The 23,483-nt window shown below is 38.8% G+C and overlaps 2 protein-coding genes across 11 annotated transcripts in view; both read left to right on the top strand.

Moving 5' to 3' along the window:
- ACAP2 (ArfGAP with coiled-coil, ankyrin repeat and PH domains 2) overlaps positions 1 to 14,930 on the top strand; it is a 157,214-nt gene extending 142,284 nt beyond the window's left edge. For 8 of the 10 annotated variants that reach the window (XM_021070084.1, XM_021070080.1, XM_021070078.1 and 5 more), the window contains 4 exons: positions 206 to 315; positions 1,602 to 1,712; positions 4,377 to 4,438; positions 10,503 to 14,930. In XM_021070084.1, coding sequence (XP_020925743.1) covers positions 206 to 315; positions 1,602 to 1,712; positions 4,377 to 4,438; positions 10,503 to 10,603 — 384 coding nt within the window. In that variant the 3' untranslated portion in view covers positions 10,604 to 14,930. Of the gene's footprint in view, positions 1 to 205; positions 316 to 1,601; positions 1,713 to 4,376; positions 10,303 to 10,502 lie in introns of all 10 variants that reach the window. The other 2 variants (XR_002337844.1, XR_002337842.1) reach the window with 1 other exon arrangement.
- XXYLT1 (xyloside xylosyltransferase 1) overlaps positions 19,173 to 23,483 on the top strand; it is a 203,091-nt gene continuing 198,780 nt past the window's right edge. The window contains exon 1 of the mRNA XM_021070076.1: positions 19,173 to 19,786. Within this exon, the coding sequence (XP_020925735.1) occupies positions 19,283 to 19,786 (504 nt within the window). The 5' untranslated portion in view covers positions 19,173 to 19,282. The remainder of the gene's footprint in view (positions 19,787 to 23,483) is intronic.

Below are 23,483 nucleotides of genomic sequence, written 5' to 3'. Positions count from 1 at the left end.
CCCCCCCCCCAAAAAAAAAGCAGTAGTAGTTGTTTTGGGGAAAAAATAATTTATCATTTCTCTTTTTTCTGGGGGGGTATTTTCTCTTTGAGGGAAAATGCAATAGAAAGGCTATTAAAGTTTTTGATAGAAATATATTTTTGTTCACTTTTTGTACATCACTATTTTTTTCACTATTTTTTTTTTTTTTTTTTTTTCCTCTAAGGGCTCTTTGGTGACATGCGAGTTTCTCCTACAGAATGGTGCTAATGTGAACCAAAGAGATGTGCAAGGGCGGGGACCACTGCACCACGCCACCGTCTTAGGGCACACGGGGTAAACTGTAGTGCTTATATGTTTAAATAGATTTTATCTGAAAAAAAGTTTTTGCTTTTTCTCAGGTCAAGATCATTAGGTAGAGTTGTAAAGTACTTTCCTGTGACTTATAGTGTCACAATGGAACTTGAAATTTTAAAAAATTTCATTCTGAGAAAAAGATACTTTTACTTCTCAGATAAGAAAAGTGCCAAGCTTATTTTGAACTTTACTGGTTCTTTATATAGGTCTGTTTTTATATTTAAAACTGTTACTGAAATTGTGGGGATTTCATCAGACAGCTTAAGTCTATGTGTGTATTTATGCATGTACAGATAAATTATATACATAGCACACACATTTTGGGAGAATTTTGTAAGTTGATAAATTTTGGTTTTCCCATGGGGTAAAGTCAAATTCTAAAGTAAATTCTTATTCTGTGCTATTGATATTGTCGTTTCTGGAACAATATTCACATTCACAAAATAGTGAAGCTATAAAAGTGGGCTTCTGCTAGAGGATACAAATAAAAATGTTGGCCTTATATGAAAAGTTTGTGTCATAGGTGATTGTTTTTCAGTAAACCTCTCAAGATCTCCAGTTCTCATTATCTGGACAAGCAAGAAGCTGTCATTTTTTATGTTTATTTTATCTCATCTTCTATTTTTATCATAGCTAATTTTCTTTGCCTATATTAGCAAAGGAATTCATTTCAATAACTTTATCATAAAACTTTTTCTGTACTTAAAAATGGTTGTATTTAATTCATCCTGTGTATTTTCTTCTTTGTAATAATTATTCCCATTTGACATCATAGACTCCATTTATTCATTCTTTAATTTTTTTTCATTTTTGTTGGGTTTTTTTGAGTTATGGGTATTTGTGGAATACAGTGGCGAGATTGCCTCCCATTCTTTGTGGTTGAATTATCATTAATATATTATGCTGTTAACATTACCTTGATTTCCTTCTTTCTCAGATCACGACCTTGAATGATTTTTGTCTTATTTAAGTGTATAGGTATCTGTGTACATACATCTTTTTATATTTTTCCAGGGTAGGGACCATAATTTATATATCCTGCTATGCTATGTATTATCAGGTTAAATATGAAAATACCTTGAGATTTATAAAATGTTGATCATGACAGATTTTTATTATTAAAGTTAGTATTCAATAAAGCTTATAGAATGAATCAAGAATTCCTAATAAAATGTTATTTCTATAAGTGTTACTTTTTTTTTTTCAGGTGAATACTAATTTTTTTCTTATTAGCAATATCTCTAAAATACTGTTTCCTTAAACAGGCAGGTATGTTTATTCCTAAAACGAGGTGCCAATCAACATGCCACTGATGAAGAAGGGAAGGACCCTTTGAGTATAGCTGTAGAAGCAGCCAACGCAGATATAGTGACCTTGTAAGTCTTTTCTTCTCACTTGATTATTGTCCATACAGTGCATTACTTGTACAGAGTTTTGTGCATAGGTGTGAAATTTAAACTTGGTTATTCACTAAAAGCCACACTACTTCTCTGACCATGCTAAATGTATTTATTAAGCACTTTGCATACATGAACTTACTTGCCCCCCTCAACCCTACGAGGAAGGTTTTATTATTATCAGCTTCATTATATAAGGAAGCCACACCACAGATAATTTGAGAAACTAGTAAGTAGTGAAGCTAGGGTTTGAAATCAAGAATCTTGGCTCTAAAACCCGTGTAATAGCTACTTCTCTTATTCTTCCTGGTCAGTAAGAATAGAAAACCAGAGACTTTACTGAGCTGGATTCTGTAACTCTTAGTACAGTACTAGGGTGGGAATTGGATTGATACGGTAACCAGTAATTATACTACTACCAAACGAATTAGAGGATTATAAACAGGGAAGCCAACTGCATTGATGTTAGTAACTTTTGCAGTTGTACTGCCTTTGGTCACCACTGCTTAGGAGACCTGTTAGGGCTTATTTTTTGAAAGAATTATTCACATGAGTACTCTATTCTGAGATAAACATTGTTCTTGAATGTTTGGATACAATTTAATATGATCTCTTAAAGAAAGAATCTTGAAGTCTTAATTTGATTGTCATCTTAGATCACAGTTCTTTGTGACACTTGGAATCTAGGAATGTGATTGTCACCTACACTTTACTGTCAGGTAGGAGTCTCAAGCTTAAGTTGTATGAAGGAAGCCTGGGACTGTTGATTCTTTGTTTCTCTTTGTAAACCACTGAAATTCATGTGGATGAATTCATTTGTAAGTGACTGAAATTCATGTGGATGAATTCATGAATTCGCTTTCAAAGAGAAACTCCCTTGACTATCTTGAACTGAGCTCCCACTGGGAATTCTTTTTTTTTTCTTTTCTTTTTATGGACACACTTACTGCATATGGAAGTTCCTGAGCTAGGGTTTGAATCAGAACTGCAGCTGCCGGCCTATGCAGCACTGGATCTGACCACATCTGTGACCTATCCTGGATCCTTAGCCCATTGAGTGAGGCCAGGGATCAAACCTGTGTCTTCATAGAGACTATGTTCGGCTCCTTAACCAGCTGAGCCACAGTGGGAACTCCCCCACTGAGAATTCTTGACTTGCCATATATCCCCTCTCTCTGACCCCTGCCAGATTGAAACAAAACAAAACAAAAAAGCAAAACGTATTTCTTTGTACTCAGCTTCTTTTTCTCACTGGAGGGATTATTGTTATTGTGGAGGTAATTGTAGGAAAATAAAGAACTATTAAAACATTATAGACTTAAAATTGGAGAAGGGTAAGTTATTAAAGAAAAGATGAGTGGTGTGGAGAAGTTAACCTTGGCTGCAGCTTCCCAGCCAATTCTTATAGTAATAGCCCTTCCTCCTCAAAAATATGTTCCCACATTGTCTAAATTTTCTCATTTTGTTTTGTATGAGGACGCCAGTTTCATTTAAAATTCTTTTTAAATAGTCATCCTCTCTGAAAAGTCCAAATACGAAAGGGAGACTTATGTTGCTATTATTAATTCACACAATAGTTAAAAAAGAAATTGACAAGGAATTGTATTTTGAAGATAGGAAAAGACCATGTCAGTTACCAGAGAGAGGACGTTAGAAGAGGGGGTAAAAATCTGGGAAGGCCATGAGTATTTGCTGGCCTGACGGACAGGCCAGACGTTCTGAGTAGCAGAGGGGCATCACAGGCATCATTTGCCTCTTCCAAAATGTTACTTATGTTTAGTAAGAAAATGGGAAGAAATTCTTGTTTTCTTAATCCAATGCTGCATGTCTTCCTGCTACCAAGAAATGTAACCCAAAAAAGAATGTATAGTCAGTATGTAACTATGGGAAAATCTTGGTAACCTATGGTCATTTAGTATAATGTCTATATGTCAGAATATATCCCTAGAATTTATAGGTAAGACATACTGTTTGTATGTCTGGAACTACCTTACTTCAGTGTACACTAAGTGTACTTCAGTGTGAGTTCTAGAATGAACTTATGACAGGCTACTGCTTCCATGCTACAGAAGCAAAATTTCAGCAGTTGGCAGTTACGAGTTTGACAGTTGCTTTAGAAGCCAGGAATTCTCCGTGTCTGAAGGAAGTAAGCTGCCAGTGGTGCTGCAGGGAACCTGCTTAAGTGGAGCTGAGATGTAATTTTTTGAAGTCTTTTATTGTCTTCTCTCATGAGAATTACATAAAATACACAGTTGTTGCTTTTTTTGTGTATCCTTTTTCAGCCGCAGCCATGGTATATGGAAATTCCAGGGCTAGGGATTGAATCCATGCTCCATCTGCCATCTGTGCTGCAGCTGCAGCAACACCAGATCCTTAACCCACTGCTTTGGGCCGGGGATCAAACTGGCAATGCCACAGAGACAGGCTGGATCATTAATCCATTGTGCCATAGTGGGAACTCCAAAATACAGTTATTTTTGTATTTCAGATTGCTAAGAATGATAAGAGCCCTTTTATTTCATTGGTAGATACTAGTAAGAGAAAAAATATATCAGTACATGTCCTAGCTATTTATACAATTCATTAGCTTATGAATATTTATATTGTATAACTTTATCTGAAAATCCTTTTATTTAATTTTAGGTTACGTTTAGCAAGAATGAATGAAGAGATGCGGGAATCAGAAGGACTTTATGGACAGCCAGGTCAATATTCTACTAATAACCATACTGAAATGCAGTATAAGAAATGTATCCAAGAATTTATCAGTTTACAGTTGGAAGAGTCATAGTTCTTTAGCAAGCTAACCTAATACTATAGAGTTTTTATAAATTACTTATAAAATGTGAGTTGTTAGTTATGTACTGTAATTACTGAAATCTTGAGAGTGGCTCACTCTCAAGCCTTTAAAAATCTGTAACTATTCCTCCTACAGTACACATTTCCTTGCTGTATTTAATTCTGGCTGCTGACTTCTTTATCTGCTGTACAGATGTCTTCCACATACATTCCAGTAAAGTGAATGGAATGATACTGTATCTTTCTACACTTACAGCAGCACAACAGTCATTTTCTTTTTGGCTGTCAAGTGAATATAACAAAATTGTTTTCTTTTTGTCATTCAGGGAATTTCTATAAATTGTGTTCAGGGAAAAAACCAAATCACTATGTGTTGACGTATAAAAAGTCAGTATGGAAAATACCTAGAAAAAGTTTATTGAAGTAAGAGTTCTATATTTGACTTAAAAATGAGTTGGAGGTTTAGAAATAAAATTTACCAGTAGGTTAAGAAGTTCATAATGAGAATAGTTTATAAGGTATAGGGAAGAGGTCTCATTTTATCTTGTAGCTTTGCCCCAAGCAGTTGTACAATATCTGTTGGATAAATGGAAGTATTTAGAACAATAATTTGTGAACTTGATGGCAAAGTAGACTTATTAGAGAAATCTCAACTCAAGATCAGCTCACATCTCCTTTTGAGCAATTTTTAATCTTTGAGTTGAGATGTTAAAAATAGCAAGAAATGTTGCTGATCAGATTTTTCTTTGATGAATACATCCTAATTAGACATTCTTCACAAGACTATAATAATTAGATCTCCGGTTTCATGAATTTGAGTATATGAATTACTGATTTATCTGTTTTAAATTCATATACATGCTGGTTAAAAATTTTAGGAATTCATGACTGAAATAATTGAGACTGTTCAGTTTTCAGTGAGTATATTTGACTTTTTTCAATGAATATTATTTTAAAAGTGGCTTGTGATTTCATCTATTTTTCCTGTTTAAGTATGTTTTGAGATTTTTGTACTTTATGCTAGTATCAGCCATTTACTTTTATTTTAACCAGATTAATATGTAATTAATATAAATATGGGGCCATTCCTTTCTCAGAAGACTGTATTTATTACTTAGTTTTGGTCTAATTTAATAGGGAACAAGTAAGACCTTTGAGAATAGAGGCACTTCAGCTAGATACTTCTAATCTAGGGTGTCCCACTTTAATCCTATGGATCAAATAATACTACTGACTCATGATGTACCAAGATGTAAGAGTGCTGATTAAGGGTGAAGTCTCAGCATTAATTCTGAATTTCACCCATTTGTTTTAAACTTGAATGTTAGATTTTAAATAAGTTATAATTTTGTAATAGATATACTTAACTGATAGTATTACTAGGCCATTTTTGAGGCCTTTGTGTTTAAGCACTTTAAAATGAAAATTATTCAAAGAACATGACCTGATATGCGAGATAAGAGTGAACGTCAAGATTTTAAGTTAATTTATTTCCCCCCCTGACATTTTAAACATATGCGTCTGGTCAGCTGCTCTCTCCTTAAGGTGTTTGCCGATGAAGTTGCACCCAGCTGAATAGTCAGAAGGTCACTGGTCGACTTTGCCCTGGAGCTGGGCAGGTCCTTTATGTTCTTGCAGCTTCTAGTTCCACCCAAACTGCTTGGGCTTCTGCCCCCATTTAGGAGCATTTCACTGTCATTTTATGTATTAGTTTATGAGTGTATACTTTCCATTCATCAGTAGAAAGATTTTTCCAATTTATGGGAATGAATTTTTTTAAAGCCTCATTTAGAAAAACAAGCTTTCCTACTACCCTCAAGTTTTAGTTTAGAAAAGATTAAAAAATAGAAGTCTAGAGATGGTATATCACTAGAATAAAATGAGATTCTGCTTTGATAATAATTAGGTTTTAAATTCATTTAGAGGGCCTCACATTTGAAGCAGAACAATTTTATACAGGTTACATGATGAAATGGCTTAGCAGTTGTTCTCTGGTTCCTTTTCCTTTATAAGTTTTTGGAGGGTAGATGTTTTTGCTCAGGCAACAGGTCCTTTTTCCCCTCTCTGCTTATCACTGTAAATTGCTCTGTCATAGATTTTGGTTGGTTGTCTTATCCAGATCTTTTTTTTTTTGTTACCTAACAGTAGAAGGGAAACCTCAGAATTCTGGGTAGTTTTAAAATGCAAGTGGAGTTCTGTGCTGCAGTGGATTAAGGATCCAGCATGGTCACTGCAGTGGCTTGGGTCACTGCTATGGCTCAGGTTCAATCCCTGGCCTAGGAATTTCCACATGTTGTGTTTGGCCAAAAAAAAAAAAAAAAAAAAAAAACAGGTATTTTCATTATGAAGAGCCCTACCATTTAAAATATTCAGATATAATCTTCAGATATCATGAACCTCTTTTTAGGAAATCCCACTTTTGAACTATCAACAATCCTAAGGTCCTGAGACTCCCTATTTCTTTGCAAGGTGATGTAAGAGCACATATTTCCTAAACAGAAGATGTATTCCCCTTTCAGTTCCCACAACTCTTAGGAGGATTGGGTAGGTGGGTGCAGTATCACACGCTGCTCTCCACTGTTGGAAACCAGGTTGGTGCTTCCCAGTTTCTGGCTCTGTGACTACTCTTTTTTTTTTTTTTTTTTAATTTTATAATGATTTTTATTTTTTCCATTATAGCTGGTTTATAGTGTTCTGTCAATTTTCTACTATACAGCAAGGTGACCCAGTCACACATACATGTATACATTCTTTTTTTTTCACATCATCATGCTCCATCATAAGTGACTAGATATAGTTCCCAGTACTATGTAGCAGGATCTCATTGCTTATCCATTCCAAAGGCAATAGTTTGCATCTGTTAACCCCAAATTCCCAATCCATCCCACCCCCTCTCTCTCCCCCTTGCAACCACAGGTCAGTTCTCTATGTCCATGATTTTCTTATCTGTGGAAAGGTTCATTTGTGCCATATATTAGATTCCAGATATAAGTGATATCATATGCTGTTTGTCTATGACTCTTCTTGATTGTTGGCAGAGTTTCTTAGCCAATGAAAATCACCTCTTTAGTGAACCACTGGTTATGTGAGCATGTTGCTGGCAAAGACTGATGGTTGATCTAATCAGTTATAAAAATGAAGCTGTAATCAACCCAGAAAGAGCAGGATCATACACTGATCACCTAGGGGTGGGGTCATACATGCTGCCGAATCTTGCAGGGGAGTACATTTAAGAGAAAATCAGCAAAATCTTGGATCATAACTGCTGTTGCAGTGCTTATTCTGAATACCAAAAATCAAAAACCTTTTTAAACTATCAGTGGAAATTTAGCAGTCCATTTTTAAAAACTCACATCTGTCCAGGCATATAGGAAAGTTAACCTTCTGAAGAGAAACAGAATGTGATTAAGTAATTTAAAGAATATAACTTAGTATTACAAATATTGGGTGGTTAGTTGTTTACTGTTGATAATAAAGTGTTAAATGTACTTATATGAACTTTCCAGGGCAACATATTCTGGGTTGTGGTTTATGTATTCTAGTGTAGAACAAGTTATATTTGCTGTGGGAAACATTTCAAGTGATTAAAATTGTATTTAAAAAATCACATTGAAGTTCAATTTGTGTTAACTATATTAAATATCTTAGTCACTATTGTTATTGTAATGTATGCTTTTTGACTATATTTTGAGGTCTAAGAAAGGTATTATATTAATTAATGTTTGGTTAGAAACTGAATGTTAACAAAAAGTTTTGTGTATGTGTGTGAAGGTGAGACTTCTTTTTGTATTGTATTAACTCTTCTAAATGTGTTCAGTAAGTGAAACCAATGATTAGTGTAGCACCAACACTTTCCTTCAAGGAAGCATTTAATTCAGTGAATAAAAAGTCTTATAATTTATTTTGCATGGTACAATGGTACTACTAAAATGTACTTGTGGACTGGATACTAGATAATTTAAAAACAAAAAACTGGAGAACCACAAAAAGAAAAAAATCCCATAGCTTGTTATGCAAAATATGCATTGCTAATAGTAGAAGCCATATATTGCCATTGTACTGTTGTAATACTTAAGAATGCTCATCTGGTGCTATCTGTAAACTATTTGGCATTAGTGTCTGCTAGATCCTTCTTCCTACTTTTTCTCGAATGTATAATGTGTGCCTTTTAAGTTACTTCTGGTGTTGAATGGTACAATCAGTGTGGTATTTTTGTATTATAATCTGCACTTTACACTTTCTTGGAAAGTAAAATTCCAGACTCTCCAGTTCGAATAGTATTTTTAAAATATTTATAATGTTTACAATAAATATTTTAAATATTTTAATTCAACATCTAAGAATAAGAAAAATTTTAAATATTTTGTATGGTTTGTTAATTGATATTTTCATGTTTGTCTCTTCTTAGTTTATTTTATATCTTTTAGATTGGCTAAAAACGGGAATAGATTGTAGTTTATCTTTTAATGTAGGGTAAACTTTTATGAAATCATGGGTATATTTGGATTGTCTCACCAGTTGTTCCAGCATATCAACCTTTATTTTTATTGTTTTAGTAACAATGATATGAGTTAGATCTTACTCTTAGCCTACCTATTATGATTCTCTTCTTACTGTATTTTTTTCTTTTTAAAGTAGATTGATTCAGGTCATGAGAAAATTTCCAGGGCTAAATGAAAACTATCTAGAGATTTTAATAACTTGCTTTTTACATTGACTAAATATTAAAAGCATTAAAATTTTTATTGAAAATCCTGGGTTATTCTGTTAGACCTTTTTACTAGATCTTTATCCCTCTCCACCCATTTTTTTTTTTGATTCTCCAGCTTTTGGTATGACATCTGTTGCCTCAAAAAAAAAAAAAATCTCGCTTTTTAAAAGCTGACAAAACTTACTGCACTATTAGCAACAACTATAGCAATGAGTTTGTAACAAGATGGATGCAAGGTATTTTATGGGAAATAATTATAAAACCATGTTGCACCAATAATCACCTAAAACAGTATTTGAGAGTCTAAATCTTGAAAACAGAACTATGCCAAACATAAACAAATTAATGTGTTTTACAGGAATCATTCATGATGAATGATTCATTTTGAAAATAAGATTTTATTTTATGCAAATCTATTGTCTGAGGAGTTAATCTGTATGTGTGTATATAGTTTTTCATCACAAGAAGAATAGTATTTAATCTGCTATAATATCAGTATCTATACACTTCTCTGCAAGCATATTTGTACGTACATACACATGTATTACTCTAACAAATGTCTGGTGTTTATTATGCTTCTCTCATAGCATCCCTGCTCGTATGACTTACCCTTAACAAAAACACTTCTGACTAAACTATGATTTTAAAGTCATTTTCTAGGCTTTATTATTTTATAAGCTTAGTAAACACTGGATTAGGTGCATTAGTTTTAGTTAAGTGTTGAAATTTGAGTACAGGCTTACTTTTTCATATGTGTTTAAAATACCTTTAATGAAAAAATATTAAAATAGGAGGCTTTTTTCTTTCTACCTGGTCTTGTCTTTCTAATAACTTGCATCCATCAGAAACATTAGTATTTGTTTTTGGTCTTTTCTTTGACCTTGATCAAGGGAAATATTTATTTAAAATATGCCTGGTTTATTATACTTCATTCAGAATGACTTTTATTTCTCATGTGTTAATAAATGTATTTCTTCACATTGCTTTAAAACACTTGCATCTTGCTCTTTTCTAACTCTGAACTTTCCTCTGTGGCTGCATCTGAGGTGCTTTTTTCAGGTATAGTTTTATTTTTTCTTTCACTATATACTTTCCCAGAACTTACGTTTAGTTGGTCTTATTTCTTCCAAAAATGCTCATCTGAATAAAATTTTAATGTAATGAATTATAAAATAGTTACTAATCATAAAAATGAATGTTGTTTATTAGTACTTTCATTGTATACATTTTAAAAGTCTCCTTATTTTACTTTCATGCAGGTGATGAAACTTACCAGGACATTTTTCGTGATTTCTCCCAAATGGCGTCCAATAATCCAGAGAAACTAAACCGTTTCCAGCAAGATTCACAGAAATTTTGAATTTTTTTAAGAAGGGGAAAATAGTAAATCTGGTTACTCCCTAAAGTATACATCTGAAAACTCACAGATTTTTACTGTTTCAGTGTCTACTTAATTTTAGTAGATACTGAGTGGTTTGAAAAAAAGGTGCCCATTCATTGATATTTTTATAAATCAAAACATAGAGCTCAAATAGTTGGGAGAGGAACCTACCTTAAGACTTGGCTTATTTTTTTTTTAATATCTGTTTAAAGGTCTATTTTTTACAGATAAAAGTTGAATCTAGACTTAGCCCATCTCTAGGTTGCAAGATGGTAAGAGTTTAGACAGATCTCTTTTTGCCAGTGGGTGATAGCATTGATTTTTTTGTTGTTGTTCTGAGCACTGTGCCCAGGGTCGTTCCTTCAAGTACGTTTGCATCACATGGGAGCCTGATGTCCTATATGGCTGAAGAGTATGTCTTTGCTATAGCTCCCTGATGTTGGTGGCTCAGAAATAGCTTTTTTGCTTTTTGGTAGCCTAGCTATCATATACATATTATGTAATTTAACTGTTAGAGCTAGAGAATATGTGTCCCCTACTTGTTCGTAAATGCAGTACTCAGTTATTGTCCAGTGCTTTAACATACGTATAATGACTGTACAGATTGACATAACTCAGTTCTTTAGATTTATTCCATTTTATGAAGCAAAAAGAAGCCCTTAACATTTTTTTTTTTTTTTTTAATTACCAGAAGACTCTCATAGAAGTTGTAGTTCTCTATTGTTGGGTTGATTCCTTAAAATCTTGACAAACTTATTGATGTAATAAAACTGTGTTTCAAAGGTTACTTGAATGTTGCAAAATTATGCTTTCATCAGATTATAACCATCAAAGGAAATGTTGATTTATAAGATAATGTGGAACATTTTTATATTTGAAATTTGTCCTTTTCAAGATAGATTTTTGTTACTGCTCCTAGTGAAAGGAAAATCTCCATAAAAGGAGGGGGGAAAAAACCTGTTTTTTAGTTTATCCTAAAATATATGGCAATAAATTGCTTTTTAATCTTTCTAACTTCTACCCTGTGTACTCATACACAGTATATACTCTTTTAAATTATAGCATCTATATTGCTTTAGTATTTAGTTACATGAGTCATAGACCCTTGAGTTTTAAAGTATTATGGATATACTAATTTTCCATGTTTATATTACAGATTAGTCCGATTGACACAGCTTGTCAGAAGTATAAAATAATTTGCCTTATGGTTTCTTTCTAATATTGTCAGCAATTAAGTTTAATTGTCTTTTCCATGTTACGTGTAATATTACTGATACTCAGTTTCTAAATAAGAGAGATTTTAAAACTTGAGTTATCAGATAAGTGGAGAAATTATATTGGATGAATAATAAATTTTCCAACATTTTCCAATGAGAAGTAGTAGAATTTTCTAAGTTGATTGACCTTCAAATCAGAATTTGTCTACACATCAGTTATACTAAAAATTCACATCACAAAAAGGTTCCATATTTGGCCAAATTGCCTGCATGTGATGCTTAGTTAATAATAATCACTGTGCATTAGATCAGGATAAAAATATATTTAAGGATTATTTCTAAGGCAGTGCTAACTGTCAAAGCCTTGTATGTTAACTACAACAATAACAGAAACATTAAATCTTTGCTGATTCACCTCAGTCACAGATCACCTGACTGCAAAAGTTGGATTTGTAGCATTTTTATTAGTGTACCTTGAAATTAATTGTCTGAAAGCTCAAGGATAAGGAAATCTGTTGAGAAAAGAAAGAAAGAAGGAGAAAAGGGAAGAAAAGGAAAAGCCCCACTTTTCCTTTGTGGTGTCTCTTTCCTGTTTTGACCCTAGGACTTCAGCTGACCTTTACCTGAGGCAGTTTTTCTTTTGGATCCAGCCTTTGGTCTTCAGGGCACTTTTGGGATCTCTAGTTGTGAAAGCAGTTCTTTATGACACTCTTAACATCTGTGGCTTCAGTCATGAGTTGTTAATGTGGCAGTAATTAGTGTCTACTTAAATTTAGTAATTAGAGATGTACTCACAGTTCACTAAAGATGATCAACATCATGGTTCTAAATATCTTCAGAGAAAGTGAAATCTTTAAGAGTACAAGGGTACCTGTACATACAAAAATACATTGCTGTGGCTTGATTTCTTGAAGGTGCCAAGACTCAACTTGCATTAAATTTGGCAGAAATGATTCAGTAGTATAACAGCAAGGCTTTAAAGTAAATTAATGGTTACAAGTAGTTACAGAGTAGCTTGGTTCTTAACCAAGGTGAATTTAGCTGTGTCAACTAATAGCTTTTCTATAGTATGTAACAAATCTGAGTTTTCTATGCTGTGAATTATTAAATACAATATGATATATTATAGTGTAAAGAATGTTAGTCATACTCTTGGGCTTCATAAGTAAGTTCATTTGTGCTTTGTTTTCTTACTCTAACTGATCAGCTGGTATTAGTTTAGGATTCCTTATCATTCCATCAACTCATTATAATTAGCTCATTAACTTAAAAATTAGATTAATCTCAAAATAAGAATAGCAGTACTATGAGGAATTCATAAAATGCAATTTCATGTTAGAACTAGACTAAAGGTAATTGCATGGTTATTTGCAATTTTTCATTATAACACTTACATGTTTACGATTTCTAAGGTTTTACCTTTGGTACAGTCCTTAGGAATTTAGAAGTTTCCAGGGATTCACTACATTACAGTGTTCGCCTAATTGATACTGGTCTTCACTGTGGATTTTAATGAACTTTAGTGTTTACTTTCTAAAACATAGATTGCACTTGGAATGTTACTTTGGTTCTTCATGAATGCATTTTGTGAAAAAAAAATGATACTTTCACAGTTGGAGCAACTTGTTTGTGACGTGTTAAGCAATATTTAAAAAATATAATTTTACACATGTAAAGTGTAGTCATAATAAGCCAAATTGTATTTAAGACTAAATTTACTGTCCATTTTGAATAAGACATTCCCACATTACTTTTATATCGTCAGATTAACTCTTCTGTTTGATAGCACTTTCCCCTGTGGACATGAGCTGGAAAAATGATATATTTTTATAGGATTGTTTGTCCAGAATGACTTCAGATATGCATGATATAGTGGAAAGAGCACTGACTAGTAATTTCTACGCTTTTTGGATTCAGAGCTCCTCACAAAAAGAAAAAATGAGGGGGCGGGACAAGGTGAAACTATAACAACATCCCTTTGTGTACTGTTCCGCTGCTCACAGCGTACTCTGGCATTACTTTCTCTCTCAGGATTCTCACGGTAGGACTTCTGAGATCTTAATCAAGGAGTGCCAGCGTTGTCTCTGCCAGCAGAGGGGGTCTCTGCTTTGTCCATTGATGGCATAGCTGACACCAGAACCCCTGTACGGCTGACTACTAGTCAGAGGCACTTTACTCGTATCATGGAATGATTTGAAATCTTTGTAAAGCAGCAAAATCTGATAATGACTGCCAGCTTTCCTTGTATACTCCAAGTATTCCGGAGAACCTGGATATAAGATTACTTTGAAGGAATAGATTAGGATTTGAAGACATTACAGTGTAGGGAATTTTATATTTGTGCAGTAACAAACATTAATCAAGGCAAAACGTTGTAAAAGTAGTTTTAATTCACCTTAGGTTTTATTAGTGTCTTAATGCTTCTAAATGAAGACAACTAAAAGGGGCACCAATTTTGTTTGGCTAAATCCTGACATCTAAAAATACAGATTTGTGGGCATCTTTTTCTATTCACATAAATTTATTGACTAAAATGAGAAGGGGGGGAAGCAAGGTTCGATTAAATAAAATTTTCTCTGCATTGGTCTTTTCCCTATCTTATCTAGATTTTCTTATTTTTCCTCACCATGCCTCCCACTTTTTGGGTGTTAATTTTAAACAGGGAAAGCTCGCTACATTACAAAGGATGTTGGCACCACTTATTTTACACAAAGGCTAAAGGTTGACTTTTGGAAATGATGAGCTACTTTTCCATATGTGTTTACTTGTGCTTTGTGATATTTCTGGATCATTCCAGTCATAAAGACTTATTACATGTAATATTTCTTGCTACTTGTGAAAAGGTGTATTTTTAAAGAATGTATAACCAACAATCCATTTACTTTTTATTAGTATGTAGAGAATTTATTTGTATCTAATTCATGAATGTAGTTTTACTATAGGATGTCATTGTAAATGGAGCAAAGTACATTATCTTTATAGTTATTCTAAAATGTACATTATGTAAGAATTGTAAATATTACACCTGATTAAATACTTTGTATACTGAGAAATTATGTCATCAATAAAATCTCACCTCTGGCACAGTTCTTCTATGCTCAGACTTCTACTTTGTTGTGAACTACAGTTGTAAACATACTTGCTAACAACTATCATGTTTAAGATCCTGAATTCATGTCCAGCCCTATCAGATTGGTCCAGATTGCTTCAATCATCAAGTTCATTTTTATCTTTTAAATATTTTTTTTCTGCCTGATTATGACTCCCAGTTCATTAGCCAAAGACCACAAAAGGCTTTCTTGGCCCTCGTTCTTATTTTTTTCCATTATGATTGAATATCTGTTGAAGTTTCTAATCTAGGCAACACATTCACACTTGATCCTTTTAGCAAGCAAACAAAAACATGTTTTTGCATGAATTGAAATTAAAGGAACAAACCTGGAAGTGAACCGCCTGCTTTTGCCTTTTCTTTAAAAGTTAATCAAAAGCCTAGACATAAAACTCTCCTTTGTAATTTGCTTTATTCCACTTCGTTTCATTCTCAGAATGGTTCTTTGATGAAGAGAACCCAAACTGATAGTGCTTTAAATGAAAAAATTAAAATTGGACAAAATCAAGAGTTCAGCTTATCTGCTGACCTGTCACATTTTGAGAGCTCCCAGGCCATGCATCTCGTCAATACTGTTTTGAACAAGGCAGATTATAGAACATGCTAATCAGTTTAGGGAGTGCCGTTCCTAGTACTGAGGAGGAACTGTTACTTCTTGGTATATGTATCCTTCTAGACCTTTGGGCATATGTATTTATATACAATGGGATGATACTGTTTTGCTACCTGCTGCTTTTTTTTTTTTTTTTTTCCTTTTCTTTTTTTGTAGGGCTGCACCTACAGCATATGGAAGGAGTTCCCAGGCTAGGAGTTGAATCAAAACTGCAGCAGCTGGCCTACACCACAGCCACAGCAACACAGGATCTGAGCCGCGTCTGCGACCTACACCACAGCTCATGGCAACGCCGGATCCTTAACCCACTGAGCAAGGCCAGGGATTGAACCCGCAACCTCATGGATACTAGTCAGGTTCATTACCACTGAGTCACAACAGGAACTCCTGCCTACTTTTGTTAATAATGAGGAACAATTTTCTAAGTCCTTAAGTAACCTGCATCACTTTGGGGAGAATTTGAAAAAATATTTTTATGAAAAATTTCGAGCAATAAAAAAGTAGAGATAATAACCTTGGTAGCATTAGCTCATGGCTAACATTGTTTTATCTATATTCCCACCCATTTTTCTCTTCCCTGTTTTTTTTTTTTTTTTTAAACCAAATGCCAGACTTTTCAACAAGTTGTCAAGTATGTATCTCTAAAAGAAGGACTCCTAAGAATCACCTCCTTAAACTCTGAAACTATATACTCGGTATTCAAACTTGCCCAGTGTCTTAAATTGTTCTTTGAAAAAAGGTTTTTCAAATCGGAATTCACGTAAGTTCCATTCGCTGCAATTGGCTAATACATCTCTTGAGTCTCTATAGGTTCTTCCTCCACTTATCACTTAAAAAAAAAGTCGGATTCGTTTCCACTGCACCATGGCAGGAACTCTGGATATATTACTTTTAATGACAGTACTTATTTTAGTTTCACTTTAGTGATGAACATTTGGTTCCAATAGCAACATAAGCCTAGGTCTGCATTACCCTTACGCCTGAATATTTTGAGTACATTCTTTATTGTTTCCTTAGGATGAATTCCTAGAAGTGAAAATGCTGGTTCATAATGTATGGGTATATCTTTCAGGCTCATTCAGTGAATCAGGCACTGTTTTAGGTACTGGGAATATTATGGGTGAAAAAGTAGACATACTATCTGTTCTCTTGGAGTCTTTTCTTCTTGCAGTGGAGAAAGATGGGACCGGGTAGTTCATAGATGGCCCTATGGGATCCTTGAGGATGGTGCCTCAACTGGACACTGGATGGGCTGTGTTTAGAGACCACTTCTCTGGGCAGTGACCTCTAAGACAAGGTCCGAAGCAGGACAGGTTGGCGGGGTGAATATCCAGGACAGTGCTTTTCAAACTTTGGCTTGTAAAAGAATCACCATCAAGGTCCAGGCTCATGGATAATAATAGGGCCCTTGTGTTTTAACTAAGCTTCCCATTGCTTCTAATGTCACAGCAATGCAGGATCCCAGCTGTATCTGCGAACTACACCACTGGACAAGGCCAGGGATCGAACCCGAGTCCTCATGTAGACTAGTTGGGTTCACTAACCACTGAGCCATGATGGGAACTCCTCTGTAAAATTTATTTTGTTGTTCACTTTTATTCATAAATTCCAGGAGTAGTGATCTTACAAAGGTTTGAAAAATAAAATATTTGTTGAATGGATTATAAAATAAGTGGCAGGGAAAAAAACCCACCTTATTGATGGTGTGTGTGTGGGGGGTGACTAAAAGGCACAAGTCCAGAATTATCTCTCCCTTATAAATGAACAATAGTTAGAATGTAATAATACAGCAGTAGCACTCTGCTTTGGGGATTCTGTGGTACATGTAATAAAGTCTTAGTAGAGATTTGGGATTTAGTATTGTAAATACTCTAGAGAAGCTATGATTGCTAAATTATATTTTGCACTTGTTGGATCTCTAGACTTCGTTTTAGAATTTGGTGTTTAGGGAGTTCCCATCATGGCACAGTGGAAACAAATCCAACTAGGAACCAGGGGGTTGTGGGTTCAATCCTTGGCCTTACTGGTAGGTTAAGGATCCGGGGTTTCTGTGAACTGTGGTGTAAATCGCAGATTCTGCTTGGATCTGGTGTTGCTGTGGCTGTGGAGCTACATAGCTGGGAGCTACATAGGCTGGCAGCTACAGCTCCGATTGGACCCCTAGCGTGGAAATGGTAAGACTTGGGTAAGGATCCTGGCTCCATTATTTGTTAGTCAACTACATTTGGGGAGTTAGTTTCTCTAAATCTCATGTTCCTCAATTGTCAAGTGCAAATAACACTGCTTCTTAATGTTGTGAGGATTAAATGAACTAAAGTAAAACCCTGTTATTCAAGCAAGTTCACTCTGCTATTGCGGTCCCCACTCTGCCCCGCAAGGTGAGTAGTATGTTGAGTTTGTTGCCAAGACTGCTTCGGAAGTCCAGTATTATTCAGATAAATGTTGCTCCAGTTGAAAAGAACAAGAGTTAAAAATGAGATGAATTGTGTTCTGGGAACCCAGTTGAGAAATAATGGGATGTTACAATAAATGGGCGGAGGGAATTTGTGTGTGCCTGTGTTTTCACCTGCACCTCTTTCAAGCATGCAGACCCTTGTGCATGTTTACTTATGTAGTTGGCAGTGTCCAACTATACTGTCAAAACTGCCACTGTGTGACCTTGGACGAGTGACCTCAGCTGTGCCTCAGTTAGGAATTTCCTGGAGTTCCTGTTGTGGTTCAGTGGGTTAAGGACTTGATGTTGTTTCTGTGAGGATGCAGGTTTGATCTCTGGTCTTGCTCAGTGGGTTAAGGATCCCACCTTCCTGCAAGCTGTGGTCACTGCTGTGCTGCTGTTTCCATCTCTGGCCCCAGAGCTTCCACATGCTACAGGTGTAGCCAAAAGGAAAAAGAATTTGCAAAATTACCTGTTACATATTAAGTCTTTTTTAAAATGTTTAAGTTTTTGTTTTGTGTTTTGTGTGTGTGTGTGTGTGTGTGTGTGTGTGTGTGTGTGTGTGTGTGTGTTTAAGGAGTATCACGATCTTTGGTATTACTCCCCTTCAGAGCTCTGGGCTCCTCTAAATTTTGGGCATTTGGGCCCCCCTGGTGGCCACACCTTTAAATTGCTTCCAGTGGGCCTCAGAGTTGCAAGTGAGGTGGGCAGGCGATTTACACCTTGGTTGTCATTCCACCTTCACTGAGAATGGGGAAGGAGTGGCCAGTGTAAATTCTTTAGCCCCAGCTAAACTCCAAGGTGTGAAAGGAGTCAGAGAGAGGACTTGAGGCCTTCAAGAAATTAGAGGAATAACGGTATAAGAGAAAAATGTTTTTTGCCCAATTTAGTCTTTTGAGTAGCCGAGGGCTTAGCTTTGGTTTCTAGCGTCTGGGGCTGGGCACTTAAGAGGGCCATTTTTCACAGACGGTATAGCCAGCTGGCCTCTCTGTCTTGGTCCTCACCAGATCCTCTGACCACCTGGGGGATGGGGGTCGGGGGTCGGGAGTGAATCCCGTGAACTCGCGGCACATCTCGGCTGTAATCCTTCCGAGCCTAGGACCCAGCGGCTGCAGGACAGCCCTGGCCCCGCCTCTCGAGCATCAGCGCTCGTGGATTGGCCCTCGGCAGCAAGGCTCCGCCCCCGCCATGGCTGCCGCCCGCCGACTGAGCTACTAAGTGGCTGCCGGGGTATTGGTCTCCGCTGCAGTTTCCCGGCTGCTCTGTGTCGGCGGGCTGGTGGCGCATGGGTCTCCTCCGAGGCGTGCCCCCATGCGCTCGGGCCATGGCACGCCTGGGCGCTGTGCGCTCCCACTATTGTGCGCTGCTCCTGGCCGCGGCGCTTGCGGTCTGTGCCTTTTACTACCTCGGCTCCGGCCGGGAGACCTTCTCCAGCGCCACCAAGAGGCTGAAGGAGGCCCGCGCCGGGGCCCCAGCCGTGCCCTCGCCGCCGGTGCTGGAGGTGGCGCGGGGCTCCGTGGCGCCAGCCCTGGGTGCTAAGGCCAAGAGCCTGGAGAGCGGCGGGGCTGGGCCGGTGGACTACCACCTGCTGATGATGTTCACCAAGGCGGAACACAATGCCGCGCTGCAGGCCAAGGCTCGCATCGCGCTCCGCTCCCTGCTGCGCCTTGCTAAGTTCGAGGCGAATGAGGTGCTTAACCTGCACTTCGTGAGCGAGGAGGCCAGCCGCGAGGTGGCCAAGGCCCTGCTGCGAGAGCTGCTGCCGCCCGCCGCCGGCTTCAAGTGCAAGGTGAGCAGGGGCCTCAGCTGGAGGCTCCGGGCGGGTGGCTCTGTCAGTGCGCGCGCCCCACCAGGCTCAGGGGGTCGGGAGGGAGGCGACTTCGCTGCGCTGCCTACTGTCAACGCCAACTCGCACCCTCTCCCCGAAGTGGACTGGAGGCATCGTCGGGGGCGTGTCCGGGTGGGTGCCTCGGCGTTAGCTGACTACCCTGACCTGGTATCCCCCTTTAACTGTGGCCCCCTTGAGAATCGGCACGCCCCTTCCTTACTAGCGTTGCAGGGTTCACTGGTGAGTGCCTTCCAGTCTGCCCCTCTTTTTAATCTCCTCCAGTCTTTGGCTTTTGAGGATGGAACAGGTCATTTGAAGCACCAGTATTCTTCTGCTGCAGAATCTGATAGACAGGGTCGTAGGCCTCTTGAATTCTTGAAGTTACAGTGGCATTTCTCATAGCTCCAAGGTATCTCAGTCGGAACTGGTCAAGCTCCAGTGTGAACCACCTCATCTCCTTTATGTGTCCCTTCTCCCCCACCCTCTAGGGTCATGAGCTCATTTAGAGAAGCAGAGGGTTCTTCCCAGGGAGGAAGAGAACGCTCCAGGAGGTACAGATAAGATCTGGGGAGAGCAGGGCAGAGCTAGTCATTGGACCAACCTGCCTCCTCATCCTCTGGCTTCACCACCTGGCTCTGCTCGGGGATTCCTAGCTTAGTGTCAATGGCCTCAGTTAAATTGCTTGCCTCCTTTTAACCTCATGGTTGCACAGAGGGGACTGATTTTGGAATAGGAATAGTAGGTGATCTTAAAAGATGGAGCCTGATGGTGGGGGGAGGGGTGGTGAGGGGAGCTGATGCCAGCATCCTGCAGGCCTCCAGGTCTCTTGTTTGTTGACTACAGAATCGATTTCTGGGTGGTGGGCCTGGCTCTCCACTCCAACCTACATTTTTGTCCTTCCTCTGCATGTACCTTAGATCTTAATTGTACTGAATGAGCCTTTATACAAGCTCTCTTCTCCACCCAGAATGTCCTTCCTTCTCTCCTGGGCCTTTGGCCACTCTTTGCTTTCAACTCCCCCAGGAATGTCCATAGACTTAGGGACAATCTGTGCCCAGCCCTTGACAGATCTCTATTCCAGCTTCCCCTGCCCAGAAGAAATGAGCCCTCCAGGAACACCCACCGTAGTCAGAGAGTCCATGATATAGAAATCCAGGTCCTGGAACTTGTGGCTGGAGGGGCCCCAGAGACCCACTGTCTCTGTTGGGGTTTTTCAGCCTGGGGCTCAGTTTCCCTAATTGCAGTCTCTGGGGGTGGCCCTTAGGATTCTAATGTTTGAGAGATTCTGTGCTAGTCCCAGGGAGCAAACCAAGGGCCCTTGATCATAGGGCCAGTCTGTGCAAAACTGGGATTTGACTGGCTCTCCAGACATCAGCTCGAAGACTGTCATTGTCATCGCTTCACTTTCTGAGTCAGAGTTTGTAACTCCCGCCTACTGTACCACATTGCCAGGGCTCTACTGTCTCCTTGAGCTCCAGCTACAGTGTCTTGTCACATACCCTCTGCTGTCCGGCCTACCTGCCCCTTCTTCCGTCGTTCCACTGGCAGGGTACCCTTACTCTCTGCATCACTGAGAGTTGCCCATCTTCAGATGCCAGCCCCCCCCTTGGAGCCTTCCAAAGAATCCCCATCTGAAAGACACGTCTGCCTCTTCCTTGCATACCTCCCTGTGCTGTGACTACAAGACGTCTTATCTCCCATCCCTATGCTGGCCATGCAGCAGAGGCACGGAGACTACTGGTCCAGGGCAGGTCCAGCCTCAGGACCAGGGTTCCCTTCTTGGAGTTTGTGTTTCATGCTCTGACTCCCTTCCTCTGCTGGGCCCAGTTCTGACAGCCACAGCCATTGCCCAAGGCCTGAGGCAGCTGCAGATGGCCACAGGGAATTGACACCACCCCTGCTGAGGCACCAGGAATGGGGCTATGTTCATATAAGGACTCATCACTTCTAGCTAAAATGACTCCTATTCCTTTTGGATTGTTTTTTTGTGAACCTATTCTCTGTTTGTGACAGAGGATGCTCTTTTTTCTTTAAATGTGTTGTCCTAAAAGATTCGCCTCATTTTATTTGTCATTGAATTCTTCCTTGGGTTTGGAATATTCCTGAAAGGAATGCTTCTCTTGGAACCACTTCACACCTACCTTTCCCTCTGCTTGGAGACTGCCTCCATCCCTGCTCCCCATCCTTGACTAGTACTCTGCTTTCAGGTCTCAGTGTAAATGTTATGTCCTTGGTCAACCTTTCCTTGGCCCCCATTGTGCCCTCTCATCACACCAAGGACTTCTCCTTACAGTGACATGACTGTATCACTTCTCATGGTTGTCATTATATAGGTATTGAATGAATTAGGTATCTACCTTGCTAGACTGTAAACTCCTTAAGGACTTGGACCCTGACTTCCTTTAAGGGTCAGCCCCGCACTGAACATCACGTCTCACACGTGGGAGTGCATCTTATACTGAGAAGTATTTTTTTCAGTGTTAATTAGGAGGAAGGAACTAATTGACTCTGAGCTGGAAGGGATCTTCAAGAATGTACGGCGCGGCACCCCAGGTGAGGAGACTTATCTAAGGCCCCATGGGGAGTTACTGACCTGGCTGGGGCTGGACCCAAGTCCTGGGCCACTGTTTTTCCCTTTGTACCATGTTCTCCCTTTAAGGAGCACATCTCTCTTGTAAGAGAAGGTGAGAGAACAATCCACTCCTCGGGAGAGTTACTCTAAAGTGTGTTAGAACTCCTTGGGAAGAGGGAGGCAGCTCCTGGCTCAGCCAGCTGTCTGTGAACAGCCTGGGAGCTCTTCCTCCTCAGGGAGGGATCTGGGGCTCTGCTCTGCAGGGGAAAGGGCAGGGCAGGACAGCAGGGAGCCGGCCTAGGACTCAGCTCACACTCGGGAGTTCTCTTCTCTGGCCATTTTCAAATGCCACTGAAATGGTTGCAGAAATCCATCACAGAACATTACTAGTGACTTTAGGTTACATTTTGGTTATTGCGTATTAGCTAAAAAGCCATTCTCTTAACCAGAAAAATCTCGTTTTGATTATAATTGAAAGTCTTTCTAAATCTACTGGTTTGTTCTCTCCTAACAGTATGGAAATATATTATTTGCTCACATATTTAATAAACCTGTTATGTTCAAGGTACTGGCTTAGGAGCTGCTCATTTAATAGGTCTATGGAGTAACTGCATCAGACTCTCCTGGGAATGCTTACAAGTACAGAATCATGGCCCCTGCCCCAGCTTATGGGTCAGAATCATCTCCTGGTGGGGCTTAGGCTGTATGAGGCTGTAAACTTGTACGAGGCTGTGGCAGCAGGCGTAGGGGGGCCCTGCTGTGAGGGATTTAGGAAGGCCCGGTGCTCTCCTGCCCTCTTTCAGTCCCAGCTCTGATGTCCTCTCCTCTGAGCAGCCTTACCTGTGAGCACAATGCCTGGCACATAGTAGGCCTTCAGGAAGCATTTGCCTTTCATCCGGACTGTGCTGGCTCTGCTGGACTGAGGAAGGCTACCTCATGCCTCATTCCCACTCAGAACCCCTGCTCCTGGGCTCGCTGTCACTCCACGTCATGCCAGCTCTCCAGCCCCACAGCAGCTGGCTTCAGTGTCCCTGTCCAGCCTTTCCGCCCTAAGCTGCAGAAGGCACCGTCCCTTCTCTTGGAGCT

This window comes from Sus scrofa, chromosome 13 (assembly GCF_000003025.6).
Source record: "Sus scrofa isolate TJ Tabasco breed Duroc chromosome 13, Sscrofa11.1, whole genome shotgun sequence".
NCBI classification, from domain to species: Eukaryota; Metazoa; Chordata; class Mammalia; order Artiodactyla; family Suidae; genus Sus; species Sus scrofa.
The sequence above is the reverse complement of the archived record's forward strand: the minus strand, read 5'-3'. Positions and strand labels throughout refer to the sequence as shown.